The sequence below is a fragment of the Nycticebus coucang genome, chromosome 4, assembly GCF_027406575.1.
Source record: "Nycticebus coucang isolate mNycCou1 chromosome 4, mNycCou1.pri, whole genome shotgun sequence".
In the NCBI taxonomy this organism is placed as follows: domain Eukaryota; kingdom Metazoa; phylum Chordata; class Mammalia; order Primates; family Lorisidae; genus Nycticebus; species Nycticebus coucang.
In genome coordinates, this window is record NC_069783.1 from 16,028,112 (window position 1) to 16,046,885 (window position 18,774).

The 18,774-nt window shown below is 36.6% G+C and overlaps 1 protein-coding gene and 1 pseudogene across 8 annotated transcripts in view; one reads left to right on the top strand and one right to left on the bottom strand.

The window, feature by feature from the left end:
• Positions 1 to 245: 245 nt before the first annotated feature.
• SMC6 (structural maintenance of chromosomes 6) overlaps positions 246 to 18,774 on the bottom strand; it is a 105,660-nt gene continuing 87,131 nt past the window's right edge. For all 8 annotated transcript variants that reach the window (XM_053588490.1, XM_053588483.1, XM_053588487.1 and 5 more), the window contains 4 exons: positions 16,814 to 16,919; positions 5,465 to 5,617; positions 2,995 to 3,092; positions 246 to 2,185 (listed from right to left, as the gene is read on the bottom strand). In XM_053588490.1, coding sequence (XP_053444465.1) covers positions 2,077 to 2,185; positions 2,995 to 3,092; positions 5,465 to 5,617; positions 16,814 to 16,919 — 466 coding nt within the window. In that variant the 3' untranslated portion in view covers positions 246 to 2,076. The remainder of the gene's footprint in view (positions 2,186 to 2,994; positions 3,093 to 5,464; positions 5,618 to 16,813; positions 16,920 to 18,774) is intronic.
• Positions 8,555 to 9,464, top strand: LOC128583348 (dual specificity protein phosphatase 6-like; annotated as a pseudogene).

Consider the following 18,774-nt stretch of genomic DNA (forward strand, 5'->3'; position numbering starts at 1 on the left):
TCATCACATTTGTCACTTTAAGAATGATTGTAAGCACTTCCATCTCAAAGATTTGAGAAGGTAGGATTTAAGATCCACGCAAGCCTTTCTTCCTTGTTTCCAGGGACTTCTTTCGGCCAGAGCCGCACTGATGATAAACTACGGGCTGAAGAGCTGCCAGCACGGTGTCTGTAGTCACCGCCCTACAGAGGGTCACACTAGTCAGTGTGTGTGACCTGCCCCAATCCACGAGACCATAACCTTCATACATAGAAATTTTAACTTTTATTTTTAGAAGTTACATGTATTTTTGAGAAGAACAATTTCTTCTTATTCTTGTCACTCTAATATTACTGCTACTTAGAACATTAAATAAAAATATTTTCGCTTATAATAGTTGAAACCAAAACTTTGTGAGGCTAAAGCAATGAGTAATCTTCAATTCAACAAGAGATTCTCGGATACCTGAGGCTTGTACTTTCCATTCTGTATGAAGAAGCACAACATTCAAAACTACCACAAGAATTTAGACACTGAAGTTCCTTAGCTAAAAAAAAATTGATGCATTTAGTATATTCTACTTTTTAATTTGAAAAAGCACTATGTTAAAAGTTACAAATGTAAATTAAAAATTAGCCTTTGTATGGTCAGTAGGATATATTAAAACATTCAGCCCACCTTTTCCTCTTCCTGTAAATTCTTAGATAAGAAAGCACAAATTTTTGGACTTCTCATTTGGCAAATGATCTCAATTTAAGACTAAATTAGATTCCTTCCACCACCACAAACAAAACCCAGTTTTTCACAATAACTATAGAAGTAGTTCCTGCTCTTAAAATGCTACTTTTCTTAAAATATTTCCTTTTCAATTCCATAAATATGTATTCTGATATTTACTGCTAATGTAAGGAATGCGTCTTGTTGATATCCAAAGAGTTTTCAAAAAGTTTAGCACGAATCCTTGTATCAAACATAGAGAATACAGGAAATAATCTTATTCTTGTACCCTAAAAAAAGGTTGATAAATGCCATTTTTTACAATATTCTGCGGCACACTTTTTAACATCTCTGAAATCAAGGTGTATAATTGATGTCCGCTCACCACCACCAGTTTGGCCTTCGACTCCTGTAGCCACTAGCTACTTTCCTGTTCTTTGAGGAGCCATGATCCACCCCCAATTTCCCATCCTGGTCTGAACAGTCCCTCTCGCCGGTGTCCTCTCAGTTCAGCCGCACTGCCTGGACTGCAAACTGAGGGCTTTTAAACCAGGTTGAGTGTCCCACAGGTCAGGGTGAAAGCTGCACCATGATCCAATTCTAATGCTGGTTACAGGCTCTGAGCTGGGTGGGGGACAGTTCAAGGACTGAGAAAGAAGTATGTGTCAGACTTGCCAGTGTTGCAGTTCTCCGTATAGACAGCATCTTAAATTTGATAAAATCCAACAGTTAAAAGTTATAGCCCAAATATATATTTGTACTTTGGTATTAAAAATTACCTGCAGGTAAGAATTTTGCCTCAAGTATTCATAGTCTTCTGTGGGTCCCTCATCAATAATAAATAGAAAATCCACTGTAAACCTGTCCATAGACACCTCCCTTGCACGCCACCCTCTGCAATGAGAAATTCCTCCCTTCTTCTATTATTGACAATTTAACTACAGAATGAAATATTCTGGAAAAGCAAAACTAAATATAATCAGGTACTCAAACTTTTATTTTCTTACAAAATACTATAGAAATGAACTCAAACTAAACAGATATATACATGTACATATGTACAAAATTTAGTTCTGAAAAAGAATCTGTAAAAGTGGATGGTAAAAAACAAAACAAAATAAAACAAAAAACCTCAAGAAGATTTAAAACCAGTACTATGAAATCGATTTTCTTAAAGGAAAGTAATAGTTTTTTAAATTGCTGGTTGTAGTTAGTTTTCTAGGCTTATTTATACATTTGATTGTGGTTAGATATATAAAGGAGTTTCTTTAATTTTAGAATATCTCCAGTCTCATTTTATTATGTCAAAAAGTCCAGAATTTTTTTCCCTTCACAAATCTTTCAATGTGAGGACAGAGCATGTTAAATTACAAAGGAACTTTAGTCATCTTCTTCTCCTTGGGTCAGAGGTCTGAAAGGCAATGTAGTTTGTCCTCTCTCAGGATCAGACATTCGAAGTATTCTTATCAATTTGCTTGAAGGAAGTGAGCTAGAGGAAACAAAATTAATTACTCAAACTTCTAGGAATGTTTTTACCAATTAAAAAAAATTCTACTACTTCATGAAAATATAAATCTAAATGGCTGTTACCTACTAGTAGTGGGATATGTCTAATATCTAGAGTTCTAGGAGAAATATTATTTGCAATAAGAAAATATTGTTTTCATTTTTACAAGTTAACTTCCTGCTATATCCCACAGGTTTTCAGTTTAGAGGAAATGAAGGAGTTATATATCAACTGTTTTTAATTCTTGTTCTTATCTAGCAAGGAAGGAGTAACATGAATATTCCCAAGCACAAATTTACATCTCCATATTGATCACATGACCACTTTAGAGCCAGAGTATCAACACTAAGCAACATAGTACCTAACACATTGTAGGTCCTCAGTAAATGATGACTGACAACAGAGCAGAGCTCTTTATTTGGAAAGACTGGTATGTGTAAGTCATCAAGAAAAGAGTCATATGAATTGTTTCTTCAGTCTGAAAAGAATTACTAAATTACTTCCTATTAGTTGGTCATGATAACCACAAAGGAGAAAATTCAATATAAAAATAGTAACAAGTCAGTAATCATATTCCAATCAACTTGCTTCAGTTATCCAAGGGAAATAATGCAAGTAAAACTTGGAATATCTAGAAAAGGAAAAGCCACCATAAATCTCCTGAACTAGCAGTAGAGGAGCTAATTTTCCTTTTCATCGGTCATTTACTTATCTGTATTGTAAATATGAAAGATTTCTTTCCTATTTGTATATTTGATAACTATATATCATAGAAAGTTTTAAAAAGTTACCTCATGCTTTGAGGGGTAAGCAAGATAAACTGTCTAAAACGCTGGGAATCTGCCATTTTCAATATCATGTCCATGGCAATTCTTCTATTAACCATATCCTGGAGAACAAAGGCAAAAGTCAGTATTGCCATTGTCTAAATCATATTCCTGTAAAACAGCATTCTGCTGGCTGATGTAAACCTCTGGATCTTCATCCAGGCATTACCCGTTACCTTTTCTATGACACCCAAGGAGTTTACACAGGAAAAGATAGTATCAGAAATTATTAGGGGACAATAACTAACTAAATATATCTTCCAAGTAATTTCTATAAAGTATTTATGTATGGCTCCCTCTCTCAAATACATGTAGCAATTAAAATAATTAAAAAATATTCAAAGACAACTAAATGTTACAAAATGAATCTAATTTGTACAGTAATAGTTAATCACTCAGGGTAATGGCAACAAAAATATCTAGTTGCAAATTCATTAAGTCTCTCAAATTTTCCCTCAGTGATTCAGGTGTTCTTAAAAGGCTGCCCCTCCTCAATGCCTCTATAATTTGTACAATGTAAACCAATTTGAATTTGCACATAGATTTCTCAAACGAATCTTTAAAATATGTTAGATGGCACATCAGAGTATAGAAAAAGAAAAATGCATAGTTATGAGTTTTCCAATTAAATAAATTAGAATTGTGCTTGTATTTTCTGAGTTAAATAATTGTAAAATTAAAAAAAAATTCTACACCCTCTTGAAAATTCCTGAAAGTTAAAATCATAAACAAATGAACATAATATTTTTAAAGGTCTTACTTGAAACTATGGTGGCAATATAGCCTGATGGCTTAGGTCAAGGGCTTTGGAGTCAAATGCAGACCCTCATCCTTGCTACATCTATCAATGGCTCTGACTATAAAAATTTCATCAGGCATATCTGCCCTGGGAGGCATATTATTTAATAACAAAGCTGCTAATACACCAAACATTATTTGTTTCCCTCAGATTAGCTCTCAGAACTTGGGTACATTCTTTTGAATAATTTCACTGGAGTAAAGTGCCATTCTGGTTTAGAAACTCTTTAGTTTCTGAAAGGGAAAAAAACCTGTTTAGAATAAAATTGGACATATGGGCAGTAAGAATGAATAATTATTCTGGACAAAAACAATGCATGGCGAGAATAATTATCTTCTATGATTATAAATTGGCTTTGGAAACAATTCTCAGAGGAATTTCTAACCCATCTTCAGTGATAGTATCAAAGGAAAAAACTGATACTAAAGAACTGTACAGCACTTAAAAAGTATAAATTCTGATTTGTGAATAAGCATTTACTAAATATTTATTATGGGCTAGGCATCAGAGATATAAACATGATTAAGACACAGTTGATAATCTCAAAAAGTTCATAATCTGGAGGGAGATTCAGACAAAAATAGGTGATTGCAATAGAATGAAAATAATATAAAATATTATATGAAAGTATCTTATAATAAAAATATAAACACAATTCACTTTATGAATTGATATAAGGTGGGGCCAAGGAAGCTCTGAGAAATTCCTACCCCTGCCTGAAATGGTATGGTAGTCACGGAAGGCTCAGATAGGTGACATCTGAGCCAAGTCTTGGAAGATGAGTAAAGTAGGACACACAACATACTGTGTCTGGAAAATTAGCAATAGCTTTGGGAGCTGAAAAAGTCAGCAGATATTATAAAGAGTCTCAAAGTTACCCTACAATATTAAACATTCATTCCATATATAATAATTAACCATTGAAGGGTTTTACGTAGGTGAGTGACCATAATCACATCTATTTAGAAATATAAACTTGAGCAGCACCTGTGGCTCAGTGAGTAGGGCACTGGCCCCATGTACTGAGGGTGGCGGGTTTAAACCTGGCCCCGGCCAAACTGCAACAAAAAATAGCCAGGTGTTGTGGCAGACACCTATAGTCCCAGCTACTTGGGAGGCTGAGGGAAGAGAATCGCCTACGCCCATGAGGTGCAGGTTGCTGTGAGCTGTGACGCTACAGCACTTTACCGAGGACAACAAAGTGAGACTCTGTCTCTAATAAAAAAAAAATAAAGAAATATAAACTTGACAAAAAGATGGAGGACAGACTGAAGAAGAAGCCAGATGAAAGTCTGGGAGTCTGGATGAGAGGCTACCGCCATAAGATCTCAGGGAGAAAGAAGAGGGCACACACTAAAGAGAGGTCTTAAAAGAAAAGCAGAGATCAGACTTAAAAAAAGGAAGAATCACAGATAAATTACAGTTTTTGAAATTAGGTGAATGGGTTGGTAACAACAGCTTCCCCTTAATCAAGGTAGGAATTCAAGAAAAGGAAGAGTTGTGAGAGGAAGATAGCTTCACTCGCAGGCCTATTGAGTTTGAAATCCTGGTTGTTTACAGAAAGATTTGCTTCCTTTCAAACTATATATTTCACACAAACAAACAAAAACTAGAGAACTTAAAATTTAACAATACCATGTAGACATCAAACTCATCCAGGCATCTGAAAGGAGATTCGGCAATGGACCACAGGGAAAGAATAAAGCAAACCGTGGAAAAGGAACGTTCGCCTCCAGACAAGGCTCTCATGTCATTGAAGGCGGCTTTATTTCCTTCTCCAGGTTGAACCTTGAAGAGAATGAGTTGACAAGAACAAAAAAACTAAGTATTAAAAAAGTCAGATTAAATTTTTCACAATGCAGGTAAAGAAAGAATGGGTTTACAGTAAAAAATAAGTAAGAATAAAATGACTGGCTGGTGTGGTGGTTCACACCTATAATCCTAGCACTCTGGGAGGCTGAGGCAGAAGGATGGCTTGAGCTGAGGAGTGGAAGACTAACCTGAGCAAGGGCGATACCCCGTCTCCACTAAAAATAGAAAAACTAGCTGGGTATTGGGGCAAGTGCCTATAGTCCCAGCTACTTGGCAGGCTAAGAGGATTGCTTGAACCTAAGAGTTTGAGGTTGCTGTAAGCCATGATTCCACAGCACTAAACCAGGGTGACAGAGTGATGACAGTCTGTCTAAATAAATAAATAAAAAATAGGGAGGCGCAAAGGAGTAGGGCACCAGCCCCATATACCGGAAGTGGTGGGTTCAAACCCAGCCCCGGCCAAAAACTGCAAAAAATAAATAAATAAATAAAAAATGAATGATTTAGCGATATGAAAATGACATCCATTCCCTTCAAAATACAGGTGGACATAAAAATCATGTGCAATTTATTATGTTAACCTACTTTAAATTGCACATGAACCTTATGTGCACCCTGTATTTTATAGTAACAGATATCTCTGTAATAGGGTTTTTTGTTTTAATGCAAGAGAATCAAATTGAAGATTTTTTCTCACCATAACTGAATCTAACACACTAAAATTCCAAAGGCATAAAGATTGTGCATACTATTCAAACATTTTGATCAAAATAAATAAATTAGTTCTGAATTTCAAACACTAAAAGCACTTATACAATTTTTTGTTACTTAAATTACAGTGACATCTAGTGGTTAAGTTGCTTTAAAAATAATTTTGAATGTCAAAAGGATAAAGAAACAACTTGAAGAGGCTTACATTGGCCAAAAACAAATTAAAACTTCAAATAAATTCTTCTTTAGTAAGGGTCCAGGATAACAATAAAAAGTCAATTAATATAATTAATAACACATCTTTCACACAATTTCCTATGAAGATAATATGAAGTAACATTAGGAAGGATTCCATTTCATTTGGACAGAATTCCAGATAAACACATATGCATACAAAGTGGAAAAAAATAGCACCACCAATTTTATATCAAATAGCACATAGCTCCCAATATTACAATTCACTATTTCAAAAATTATGTTGTTCTCAAGTGAGCATTCACTAATCTTTTAATATCCTAAGGGTTTTAAAATTCTGAATTTAAACATATACTGACATTTTATATCTACCATCTATAAATCTGAATCCTCTATAAAAACCCAAATGAAGAAGAGCATTAACATAACCAATAAAAACACCAAACCAAACCAACCAACCAAATAGAAATCCCCAAATAAAAGAACTCGCAAACTACATTTAGCATCAACCTAATAAAGGCCTACATAAATTATGGCAGTCTTTTTTTTTTTTTTTTTTGAGACAGAGTCTCAGTATGTCACCCTCAGTAGAGTGCCACGGTGTCACAGCTCACAGCAACCTCAAACTCTTGGGCTTAAGCAATTCTCTTATCTCAGCCTCCCAAATAGTGGGACTATAGGTGCTTACCACAACAACTGGCTTCTGTTGCAGTTGTCATTGTTGCTTAGCTGGCCCAGGCTGGCTTCGAACCCACCAGCCTCACTGTACATGGCTGGCACCGTTAACCACTGTGCTACAGGTGGCAAGCCAATTATGGAGATCTTTTATTGCTCATCCATTACTAACTCCTCATAAGACTCCAGTGTCAAGTTTATTAGTAAAATAAAAATCTGATACGTAAAAGATTCTTAAAGCAATAAATAGTCCTTTGAATAACAGGGATGAGAACATCAGAAGTCTTGCTTGAGCTATCTTGCAGTTAGCTCTGGGCATAAATTATTCAAGCACTCCCAATATTTTCTTTTCTCCTTCATTTTTATTAGAGGATACAATTTATATACAGTAAAGAACACAAAACTTAAGTGTATGGCTCAAATAATATTTATGCACACACCCCTGGGTAACCACCACTGAGATCAAGCAAACTGTTATTACCATCCCCCAAAGTATAACCAATATTCTGACATTAATCACTGCAGCCTAACTTTTACCAGTTTTTGAACTTCACATGTACATACAGAATGTATGTGAGTGGCTTCTTTCACTTATCTTTCACTTATCACTGTCTGTTCATCTAGGTTTATCCATTTGACTCTAGGTAGATATCAGAATTGCTCAGTTTGGGGCCATTATGAATAAAGCACCTATGAACATTTTCAAATACATCTTTTTGATGACATAAGGACTCATTTTTCTTGGGTTTATCCTCAAGGGTGGAGTTGCGAATTGAGCAGCTGCCTAGCACAGGGAGTGTGCAAGGGCTGAGTCTAAGGGACAGTGAGCAAATCGAGTCTTCAATAATCTGGGGAGAAAGACTCCCGAGGAGATTTGAGATGCAGCTTTTTTGGGGGGGGGGGTTGGGAGCCACTACACTCTCAGTAGCACGGAGTCCAAATTAATTGGATCTCATTCACTGGAGAGGAACAAAACTGCCTAGGCAGCTGCATTCACAGATTCACCGACACTAAGAGCCAGGGGCTGCAGAGGGAACCGCCGGCTTTCCTTCAGTCTCGCCTTCCGTATCTGCCAGCCTCGGCTTGGGTGAGGCGAGGCAGAACTAAACTCCACTCCCAGAGGGAGAGCGCGGGCTTCGCGCAGCGCGCTCAGCCTATGTGCCCCATGTTGTGGGCACCAGCCCTCTCCGCAGCTGGATCCTCACAATAGATATGCTCAGACCCGTGCCCTTCACATCCGAAATGGCGATTAGCAAGATGGAGTGCCTCTATGAGCGGAGCGGCTGCTCCTGATGGAGCTGTACAAGTTCGCACAGAGTCCATCCGGGCAGCATGCTGCTGTGGGGGCTGCAGAAGCACAACCTGCCCGTGCGCGTGCTCTTCGCCCGGCGCTGCGGCACTGATTCTTTACTATGACAGCAGCAGCGACTGGAATAATACTGGCGGCGAGTCGGTGCTCGGGCTACTGCTCAAAGAAGCTCAAGGACTACGGCTGCCGGGTGTTCTGCCTTGAAGGTGGCTTCAGTAAGTTCCAAGCCAAGTTTGCCTTGCACTTCGAGAGCAATCTAGACGGCTCATGCAGCAACAGCTCGCCACAGTTGCCAGTGCTGAGGATCCGGGCCTGCGGATCAGCTCTGACTTATCCTCCGACATTGAGTCCGACCTTGACAGAGACCCCAATAGTGTAACCGACTCGGGCGGCTGCCTGCTGTCCAACAGCCAACCTTCCTTCCCAGTGGAGATCTTGCCCTTCCTCTACTTGGGCTATGCCAAGGACTCCACCAACTTGGATGTTCTGGAGGAGTTCGGCATCAAGTACCTCTTGAACGTCACCCCTCATTTGCCGAATCTCTTTGAGAATGAGGGAAGAGTTTAAATACAAGCAAAACCTGTCCCAGTTTTTCCCTGAGGCCATTTCTTTCATAGATGAAGCTGGAGTGGGGGTGGCCCGGGACTGTGGTATCTTGGTGCATTGCTTGGCTGACATTAGCCGCTCAGTTGCTGTGACTGTGGCTTACCTCATGCAGAAGCTGAATCCATCAATGAACCATACCTATGACATTCTCAAGATGAAGAAGTCTAACATCTCCCCTAACTTCAACTTCATAGGCCAGCTGCTGACTTCCAGAGGACACTGGAACTCAGCAGCCCCTGTGACAACCTGGTTCCATCACAGCAGCTGTATTTTACCACCCCCTCCAACCAGAACATCTACCAGGTGGACTCACTGCAATCCACGTGAAAGGCCCCATGCCCTTCCTCACTAGGACATAACGTTCGTTTCTTCAGCAGTTTCTCTTGGCAGCATCAGCTGGGCTACTTTCTTTATCTGTGGCCCCAGGTGTCAAAATGACACCAGGGGTCTGTATTAGACAAAGATACCAAGTGTGGAACTGGTTATTACAAAGAGAGATTTGCTCCATTCTCTTTGGAAGCACAGGACATGCTGTATAGATACAGGCACTAGGCTTGCTCTGCACCCATGTATACAGCCTACCCATCCAGGGACTGGGATTCAAGGACTTCCAGGTATACAGGGTAGAACCAAATGGTAGGGTAGGAGCATGTGTTCTTTAGGGCCTTATATGGCTGTTTCCTTTTGATTCTGGAACTGACATATATTGTCTTCGGTAAAAACTGATTCAATTTTGCATTTAGAGCAGCCAAAGAGAGATGTCAGCTCTGGATTTTGTGGTATCAATTTAGAAGAAAAATCTGATTACTCTATTCAATTGTTGTAAATATTTGATCTTAAGTCACTTGACAGCATTTGTTTGAATTGTGCTATTTTTTTTCCTGTGGTGGGTTTAAAATAAATTATCCAAAGGGCAAAAGAGCAGTTTGTCACTCTTTAAAACATAAAAATGGAAAATTTTGCTCTTTTCTAATCCAAAGGGTTTGCAGCATGTTTGATATTAACAATTCTAAGGACATCTTCATGGTCACAGTTATTACTAAGCCCTGTTGTCTCAAAGGGGGATATCTTGGAAAGATACCAAATCATGGGCTCACTTTTTCTTTTTGGAACTTCAGCTGTGCTAAACAGTTTATTACTTCTGTATAAAATTCTTCAAGGAGTGTCACCTCAAATGCAATATTTTGGGTTGGTTTCTTTCCTTTTTAAAGAAAAATTTATATAAAACTGGAAGTGTGTGTGTGAGAGTATCTATTTGATAGGTGAAATGCATATGATTGTGAAGGAAGGAGAGTTACATTGCTCCATTACATTCTTGGTGTAAAGTTTTGAGCTGGAATTTATTATAAGAATGTAAAATCTTACATTATTAATAAATATTTTGGCTATTGAAAAAAAAAAAAAGAGTGGAAATTGTGGGTTGGGCCCAGTGGCTCATGCCTATAATCCTAACACTCTGGGAGGCCAATGTGCATGGATTGCTTGAGCTAAGGAGTTTGAAACCATCCTGAACAAGAGTGAGATCCCCCTCTTTACTAAAAAAAAAATAGCTGGGTGACATGGTAGGCTTGATTGTAGTCCCAGCTACTTGGGAGGCGGAGGCAAGAGGGTTGCTTGAGCCCAAGAGTTTGAAGTTGCTGTGAGCTATGATGCCATAGCACTCTACCAAAGGTGACAAAGTGAGACTCGGTCTCAGAACAAAAAAAAAGTAGAACTGCTTTAACAGACACTGAGAGGTTTCCAAACTGGTTCTATCAAATTATACTCCCTCTAGCAATGTAACAGAGTTCTAATACCACATCCTCACCAAAGAAGCAAGATATCACCAATCTTGTTCATTTCAGTCACTAATAGAGTGTGACAGTAACTCATTGTGGAAAATATTTGTATCTCTCTGATGACTTGCAATTTCGAGTACTTTTTCAGGAGCTTCTTCATCATTTGAATATCTTAATTTATGAAGTTCCTGTTAAGTGTTTTAACCATTTTTAAATGTTGTCAGTCTCTTTCTTAATATTTACTATTCTTTAAAAATTCTAGATGTAAGTCCTTCGCTATATATAAGCACTGCCAATATCCTTCCTGAATTGATGAAGAGAAATTCTCAATTTTACTAAACCTCCAAATTACTAATCTTTTGAGTAGGTTATTTGCTTTTTGTGTCTTGTTTTACAATCTACATTAACACGAAGACATTCTCTTCTAGAACCTTTACTGTTTTACATTTCGGTCTCTGATCAATGCCTAAATTAATTTTGTACATAATATAATCAGGTGGGAGGGCAATCAAAGTTTATTTGCTATTTGTTTACCAAAAGTATATCAAACAATTTGAACCCAGCACCATCCTGAAGACGACGACCCTTTTTGCATACGTCTGCAGTGCAGTCTCTGTCACTAATCAGGTAACGGTGTATGTGGTCTGCTGCCATTCCGTCTCATTGCTACTATACATTTGTTTTCTATTCTCTAATTTCTGCTCTTAAATCTACTTGACTTTATAACTGGCTTTTCTTTTTCTGGCTTCCTGATAGAAGATCATTAATGGTTAGCCTTCCTTCTTTTTACTAATATATGGATTTAGAGCTACAAATTCCCTTCTAAGAAATCGTATAGCTGTATCCTACAAGTTTTAATGTTTTATTTTTATTATTGTTTGGTTCTTCTAATTTTTTTGATCTATGGATTATTCAGAAATGTGTAGGTTAATTTTCTAACATCTGGGAAATTTTAGGTTAACTTTTATTATTCCTAATTTCATTCAACTTTATTATATATTCTGTGACATCAATTCTTTGAAATAAGTTGAGATTTGTTTTATGGTCAAGAAAATGGTCTATTTAGATACATGTTCCACATACACTTCAAAACAATAGTATTCTATAGGGCTGCCAATTAGGTCAATTGGGTTAATTCTGTAATTTAACTTTTGTGTACCCTTATTGACTTTTAATCTGATTGTTTTATCACTTGCTGAGAAGTCTGTTAAAATTTCCAACTATTAACATAATTGTCAATTCTATTTTGCTTTTTTTTTCCTGACTTTGCTATGTTATTAGGTACATACAAATTCAAATATTCTTTTTTTTTTTTTTTTTTGTAGAGACAGAGTTTCACTTTATTGCCCTCGGTAGAGTGCCGTGGCGTCACACGGCTCACAGCAACCTCCAACTCCTGGGCTTAGGCGATTCTCCTGCCTCAGCCTCCTGAGTAGCTGGGACTACAGGCACCAGCCACGATGCCCGGCTATTTTTTTTTGTTGCAGTTTGGCCGGGGCTGGGTTTGAACCCGCCACCCTCGGCATATGGGGCCGTCGCCCTACTCACTGAGCCACAGGCGCCGCCGAAATTCAAATATTCTTAAAATATCTTTTATCAATATGAAATGCCCCTTTTGGTCTCTGAAACACTTCCTGCAATCTATTTTCTTTGTTATTATTATAGCTTTCCTTTGGCTAGTATATGCACACTATATCTTTTTTCCACATATATATCATACTATTCTATATTATGGTATAAATCTCATTTATATATATATTTATAGAAATAGGGGTCTTGCTATGTTGCCAGAACTGTTCTCTCACTCCTGGGTCAAGTGATCCACACACCTCAGCCTCTTGAGTAGCTAGGAATACAGGTGCATGTGACCACGAGGGGCTTTCTTTTTTCCACATAACCTTTCTCTGTCTTTATGTTAATTTTTAATGTGTCTCTTGTAAACAGAGTAAAACTGACTCTTATATGTCTCTATTCAGTCTGATATTCCATTATTTTTAGTTATTTAGAACATTTACACTTAAAGTCATTACTGATCTATCAAGAGTTAAGCCATCCATTTGCTATTTATTTTTGATTTGTCCCATGTGTTTTTGTTTCTCCTATTTTGCCTTAATTTAATTTTCCATTCCTTTGATTTGGTTTCTGTCAACTTTCTAATTATGTATTCTTTTAAAATCCAGTGGTTACTTCAGAGACTGAAATATATATATCTGATGTATTAATTTATCATAAATAAATATTGGCGTTACTTCCAAAAAAGTGTTAGAACTTGACAACAGTTTAATTCCATGTGCTCCTATTCCCTTTTGTGCTACAGTCATATATTTTACAACTTCTGTGGTGGGTTGTTATTATGCTATTATTGCTATTATATTAATTAATTAATGCTATTATATTAATTAATTAATTTTGAGACAGTCTTACTTTGTTGCCCCCAGTAGAGTGTGTAATGTCACAGCTCACAGCAAATTCAAACTCTTATGCTCAAGCAATTCTCTTGTCTCAGCCTCCCAAGCAGCTGAGACTACAGGTGCCCGTCACAACACCTGAAAATTTTTAGAGATGGGGTCTCGCTCTGGCTCAGGCTTGTCTCAAACCTGTGAGCTCAGGCAATCCACCTGCCTCAGCCTCCCAGAGGGCTAGGATTATAGGCGTGAATCACCATTATTATTTCTATTTTAGACAAAGTTTCTATTCACTCACATATTTACTTTTGTAGTCTTCTCTGTTCTTTCTGCAAGTCCACGTTTCCATCTGTGATCATTTATTTTTCTTTCACTGAAAATGTTCTCTAGTATTTCTGGTGGGTCAAGCATACTGAAGAAGAATTTTTTCAGCTTTTACTTATTGGAAAGCTAAGACGTTTCATCTTCATTTTTGAAAGACAGTTTCACTACTTGTAGAATTCTAGGTTGAAGTTTTTATAAAAAATGCCTTCAGCACCTTTAAGTCTGTCATGTGACCTTTTATCTTCCATAATTTCTGTTAAAGAGTTTGCCATCGGTTTTATTGCTCCTTGGAAAGCATTGCATATTTTTTTTCTTGCTACTTTTATGGTTATTTCTTTGCTTTTGGTTTTTAGCTATTTGACTACCTTATGTGTTTTTCTTCATATTTATCTTACTTGGAGTTTGCTAAGGTTTCTGAATCTAGGCTGATGTATTTCGGAATTGAAAATTCTCAATCATTATCTCTTCAAATACTCTTTCTGCCCACACCGTTCTATCCTACAGGGACTCCAACCACACTTACACTAAACTGGCTGATTGTGTTCCTCTTATCTCAAACTGTTTGATATTTTCTGTTATTAAGCTGTTCAATTTAGATATTCGCTTTTGACCTGTCTTTGAGTTCTGCTCATTTTTTTTTTCCTGTTGTGCCCACTTAGCCATTAAGTTCATCCAAGGAGTTCTTAATTTCAGCCATTGCAACTTTTTAGTTTTAGAATATCCACTGATTGTTCTGGTAGATTCCAATTCTATGTTGAAACTATAGATTTCAATTCTAAGCTAAAACTGTATCTTTTTGTCTATTGTGTTTTTAGTTAACTTTATTTTCTTTATCTTATTAATTATGGTTAAATTATTAATTTGCTATCTCTTGTAACTATCATCTGTGAGTCTGGCTCTATTTCCTAGTTTAACAAAATTATCAGTTACATTTCCATGCTTCTTCACATATCTGGAAATTTTTAAAGCTTTCAGGTGAAAATGAAATACAATAAGCTGTACATATTTTAAGGGTACAATCTGGTAAATCTTCTAATTTTGTTTATAGCTATTTCAGATCCTTTGTTATTTCCACATGAATTTTGGAATCAGCTATTCTCCAACAAAGCCTGATGGCACTTTGATAGGAATTGTGTTGAATCTATAGATCAATATGGGAGAAGTGAAATCCCATACAGAGATACAGATGCTTCTGACCCATCAACACCACATACCTCTCCAATTTATTTAGGTCTGCTTGAATTTCTTAGCATTTCTTTTTATAGTTTTCAGTATACAGGTCTCATATACCTTTTCCCTAAGTATTTTATATGTCTGGTGCTAATATTAATAGTATTTTTTAAAATTTCAATTTCTTATCATTTGTTGCAAGCATACAGAAATAGAATTCATTTTTGCATACTGATCATGTCAGCAAAATTACTAGTTGCACTTACTAGTTCTAGTAGCTTTTTGCACATTCCATCAGATTTTCTGCTAGATAACTGTGTTATTTATGAATAAGAGAATTTCCAACATGCATGTTCTTTAGTTCTTTTTCTTGACCTCAACTGCATTGGTTAGAACCTCTAATAATGTGTACAATGCTGAACAGAAATGGCAAACATGGGCATGACTGCCTTGTTCTTGATTTTATAGAGAGTATACACTCAGTCATTTTTACATTATGATTGACATTTTGTATAAAAGAACAATGGAGGTACCAGGTGATATAACTGTTTCACCAAAGAGGGGCTCTTTCTCCTTCTATTAGGTTGGATGTACTGTAGGGCTGGGCTGGAGTTGAGTTTTACCTTTCACTCATCCCTGTTCCTTAGGCCAGCTGTGTACAACATCAGAACTCTGGTAGTGATTAATTTAAATATTAGTCAGGTATTTAGCACCTCTCAAGTTTCTACTCTTGTCTTGCCAGCCTTCTACTACCACCCAAATTCAGAATTGGCAAATGCTACCAAGAAAATATCCAGCAATGTCAGCTTGCTGTGGACAGGCTCTCCCACCCCTGGAATTCATCTAGTCATTCTACAGCACTCCAATGTCTTTAAAAATAGAATTTTTGTAATTTCCTTGGCTTTCTCATGATTTGCAGTGAGAATAAACCACATGACATACTACCTCCCTACCAATAAGCACAATTCCTTCCAATACCTTCATATCTGTATTTTTAAATGGTGGACTCAAAGCAGCAGAAGTAACTTTCGGGGGAAAAAAAGGTGGTAAAGGAGGATCTACCAATGACTTACCAGTAAAAATTTTTTAAAAAGGCAAAGTTAACTTTCTGATATATTTAAAATGCAGGGGTTCAAACAACAAAGATGTTCCAAACATTTAACATTTATTGTAAGTATTAAAGTGAAGAGATAAAATTTATGGCAACTAAGAGTAGCAAGCAACTATCTGAACCCCAGATTATCTCGAATAGGTGGCTGTTCTTGACTTCAAGACTACACACATTTTAACGTTATATTGCTAAACCATAGCCCTCTTTTAACACCTGTGACTATGAAGAATCCACAGTTGTATAAAATCCAAAGAAGTGAATGTGATAGCGGAAAGGCTATGTTAACCACTGTGATAAAAATGTGTCAAATGGTTTATGAAGTGAGTGTACGATGCCCCATAATCATATCATTGTATACAGTTATGATTTAATAAAAAAATTAAAAAAAAAAAAAAAAAAAAAAGAAGCGAGATCTAGGGATAACTTCAGAAGCAAATAGTACAAACAAAATTATGTGCGGTAGAACATTCTTGCCTTCTGAAAGTGAGGCCACAGACTATGGATTTTCCATAATGTTTCACATAATTTAAAACGCTGTGTGAATCTAAAAAAGTAATTAATGGAATGGAAAGACAAGGTAAACACGCATCTAAAAAAAAATTAAACTAGGAGCTTTACTCTTATAAGGTCAATTCAATTTTCAATGATGTTAGCAAATACTACCCTTAACTTAAAAATAAGTTCTTTCTTCCAACAACAAAAGGTTAAATCTTAATCAATGTTTCATCAAGGGAAAAGAAAGCAGTAGCTTGTCAAATGGTATATAAAACCAGTGTATGGTGCCCCATGATTGCATTAATATACACAGCTATGATTTAATAACAACAACAACAAAAAAGAAAGCAGTAGCTAATTTTCAATGAAGATGTAAAGAACTGAGATACTTACTGATATGGTAAGAGTTTCGTTCTTGTGGTCAAAATTCATTTTTCCACAATAGGCCCGCTGAGATAGTAAGTTGTCGAAGTATAATTTGCATCGTAAAGTCAAACACCTTGAAATAAAAAAATTGTGCATGTTAAAACATAAAGATAAAAACTGTATACTGCGCATAATCGAAGCATGTAAGAAGCCCAGATGGAAATAGACCAAAATGTCAACATTGGCTGCACATTTAATGGTAGTAGGTTTTAGGTGCTATTTTTCTGCTTGTCTTTATGTTTGTTTGTACCCTTACATTTATTTTTACTAGTTCATTTACTTTTATAATAAACAAATATCTATAAAATGAATAATCATCCCGTATTTAATAAACCCCATCATACCAGTCAATACTTAGGAACATATCAACAATTCAACTAATTAATGTAGGCCATTACTCTAATAGATAAGACAGCTATCTTTTCCTTGAGAAGATTAAACTCTAGCAGTGGTAAGATAAATGGATAATCTGTGTATTTATTTGTCTGTCTCCTCCCAACGTCAGAGAAGCATATAGGCTAAAGGCAATCTCTTAATCTCTGTGTGCCTAAAATGCCTTACATATTGCTTGGCACAAGGTGAAGTCTATCATTCCTTCTCTATTTATTAGATAGCATTCTACATAAGGAAGAATTTTTCCCTTTTAGTCAAATTTTAATTTACTTATCTACATTCATTTTATGATGGAGTTGGAGATTCGTATTTTAGTCACTGGGCCCATTTTCACTTTATTCATGCCGTGTATGACTGTCCTTATTTACTGTGATCCTCAGCTGTCTCAGATTTTTCCAGTGGGCTCCCCTTCAAGCTGGCTCTTGCGTCCTTTTATCAAGATTCCACATTCTTATTTTTGGTGGTGGTGGGGGTCCTTCCTTTCTTTCTGGCATAGCAGGAGGCACATTTGTACCCTCTCTGCCCAGCTTTACAATCAGATTATTTCTCCATGGAGCCCTGGTTCCTTTTAATGGAGAATGATATTTAGAAAATGAGATCTGGTCACTAGCTATTTTTCTTACGATCTTTGCTCCTTAAAAGTCTAATGCTTGTTTGGAGTAACTATGATTTGACTCTTTTTCCTTCTATTTCCCTCTCTACACTGGATAAATTCCCATACAAGAAAACACCGGGTAGTCTGAGTTTGCTTTTGCTGCCACAGCAACTACTGCTAGCTGGTTGTCAGAGTTTTCTGTTAACTTTTCTTTCTTTTATCATTGATATGAATTCCTTAGTTGTTTCCATTTAAGGCATATCTGAAAGAGACTATTATTATAAAATGGCAACATTCTGCAGAGTAAAGACAAATTATTTTAAAAATGTGATCATTTTTATTCAAGAGTGGATAAACAACATAAAACGTGTCAGTAGTGAAGAATCATTATGAAGGTTCTACAGACATACCTCAGAAACACTGTAGATTTGGTTCCAGACCACCACAACAAAGCAAATATTACAATAAAATTTTGGTTACCCATAACATGTATAAGTTATGTTTACACTATAAGTTATTTGAGTGTGCAATGGCATTTTGTCTAAGAAAACAATATATATATACCTTAGTTAAAAAATAATTTATTGCTAAAAATGCTAACAATCATATGAGCCTTCAACGAGTTGTACTCTTTTTTGTTTGGGAAAGGTGTCTTAACTCAATATTTGTGTGATGGCTGCTGACTGCTCAGGGTGGTGGTTGCTGAAGAGTGGGGTGGCTGTGGCATTTTCTTAAAATAAGACAGCAACGAAGTTTGCCACATCAGTCAACTCTTCCTATCATTGAAGATTTCTCTTTGCACTGTTGTATCACAGCATTTTGCTCACAAAACTTCTTTCAAAATTGGAGTCAATCCTTTCGAATCCTGCCACTGCTTTCTCAACTAAGTTTATGCGCCATTCTCAGTCCTTTGTTGTCATTTCATTACATCTTCACCAGG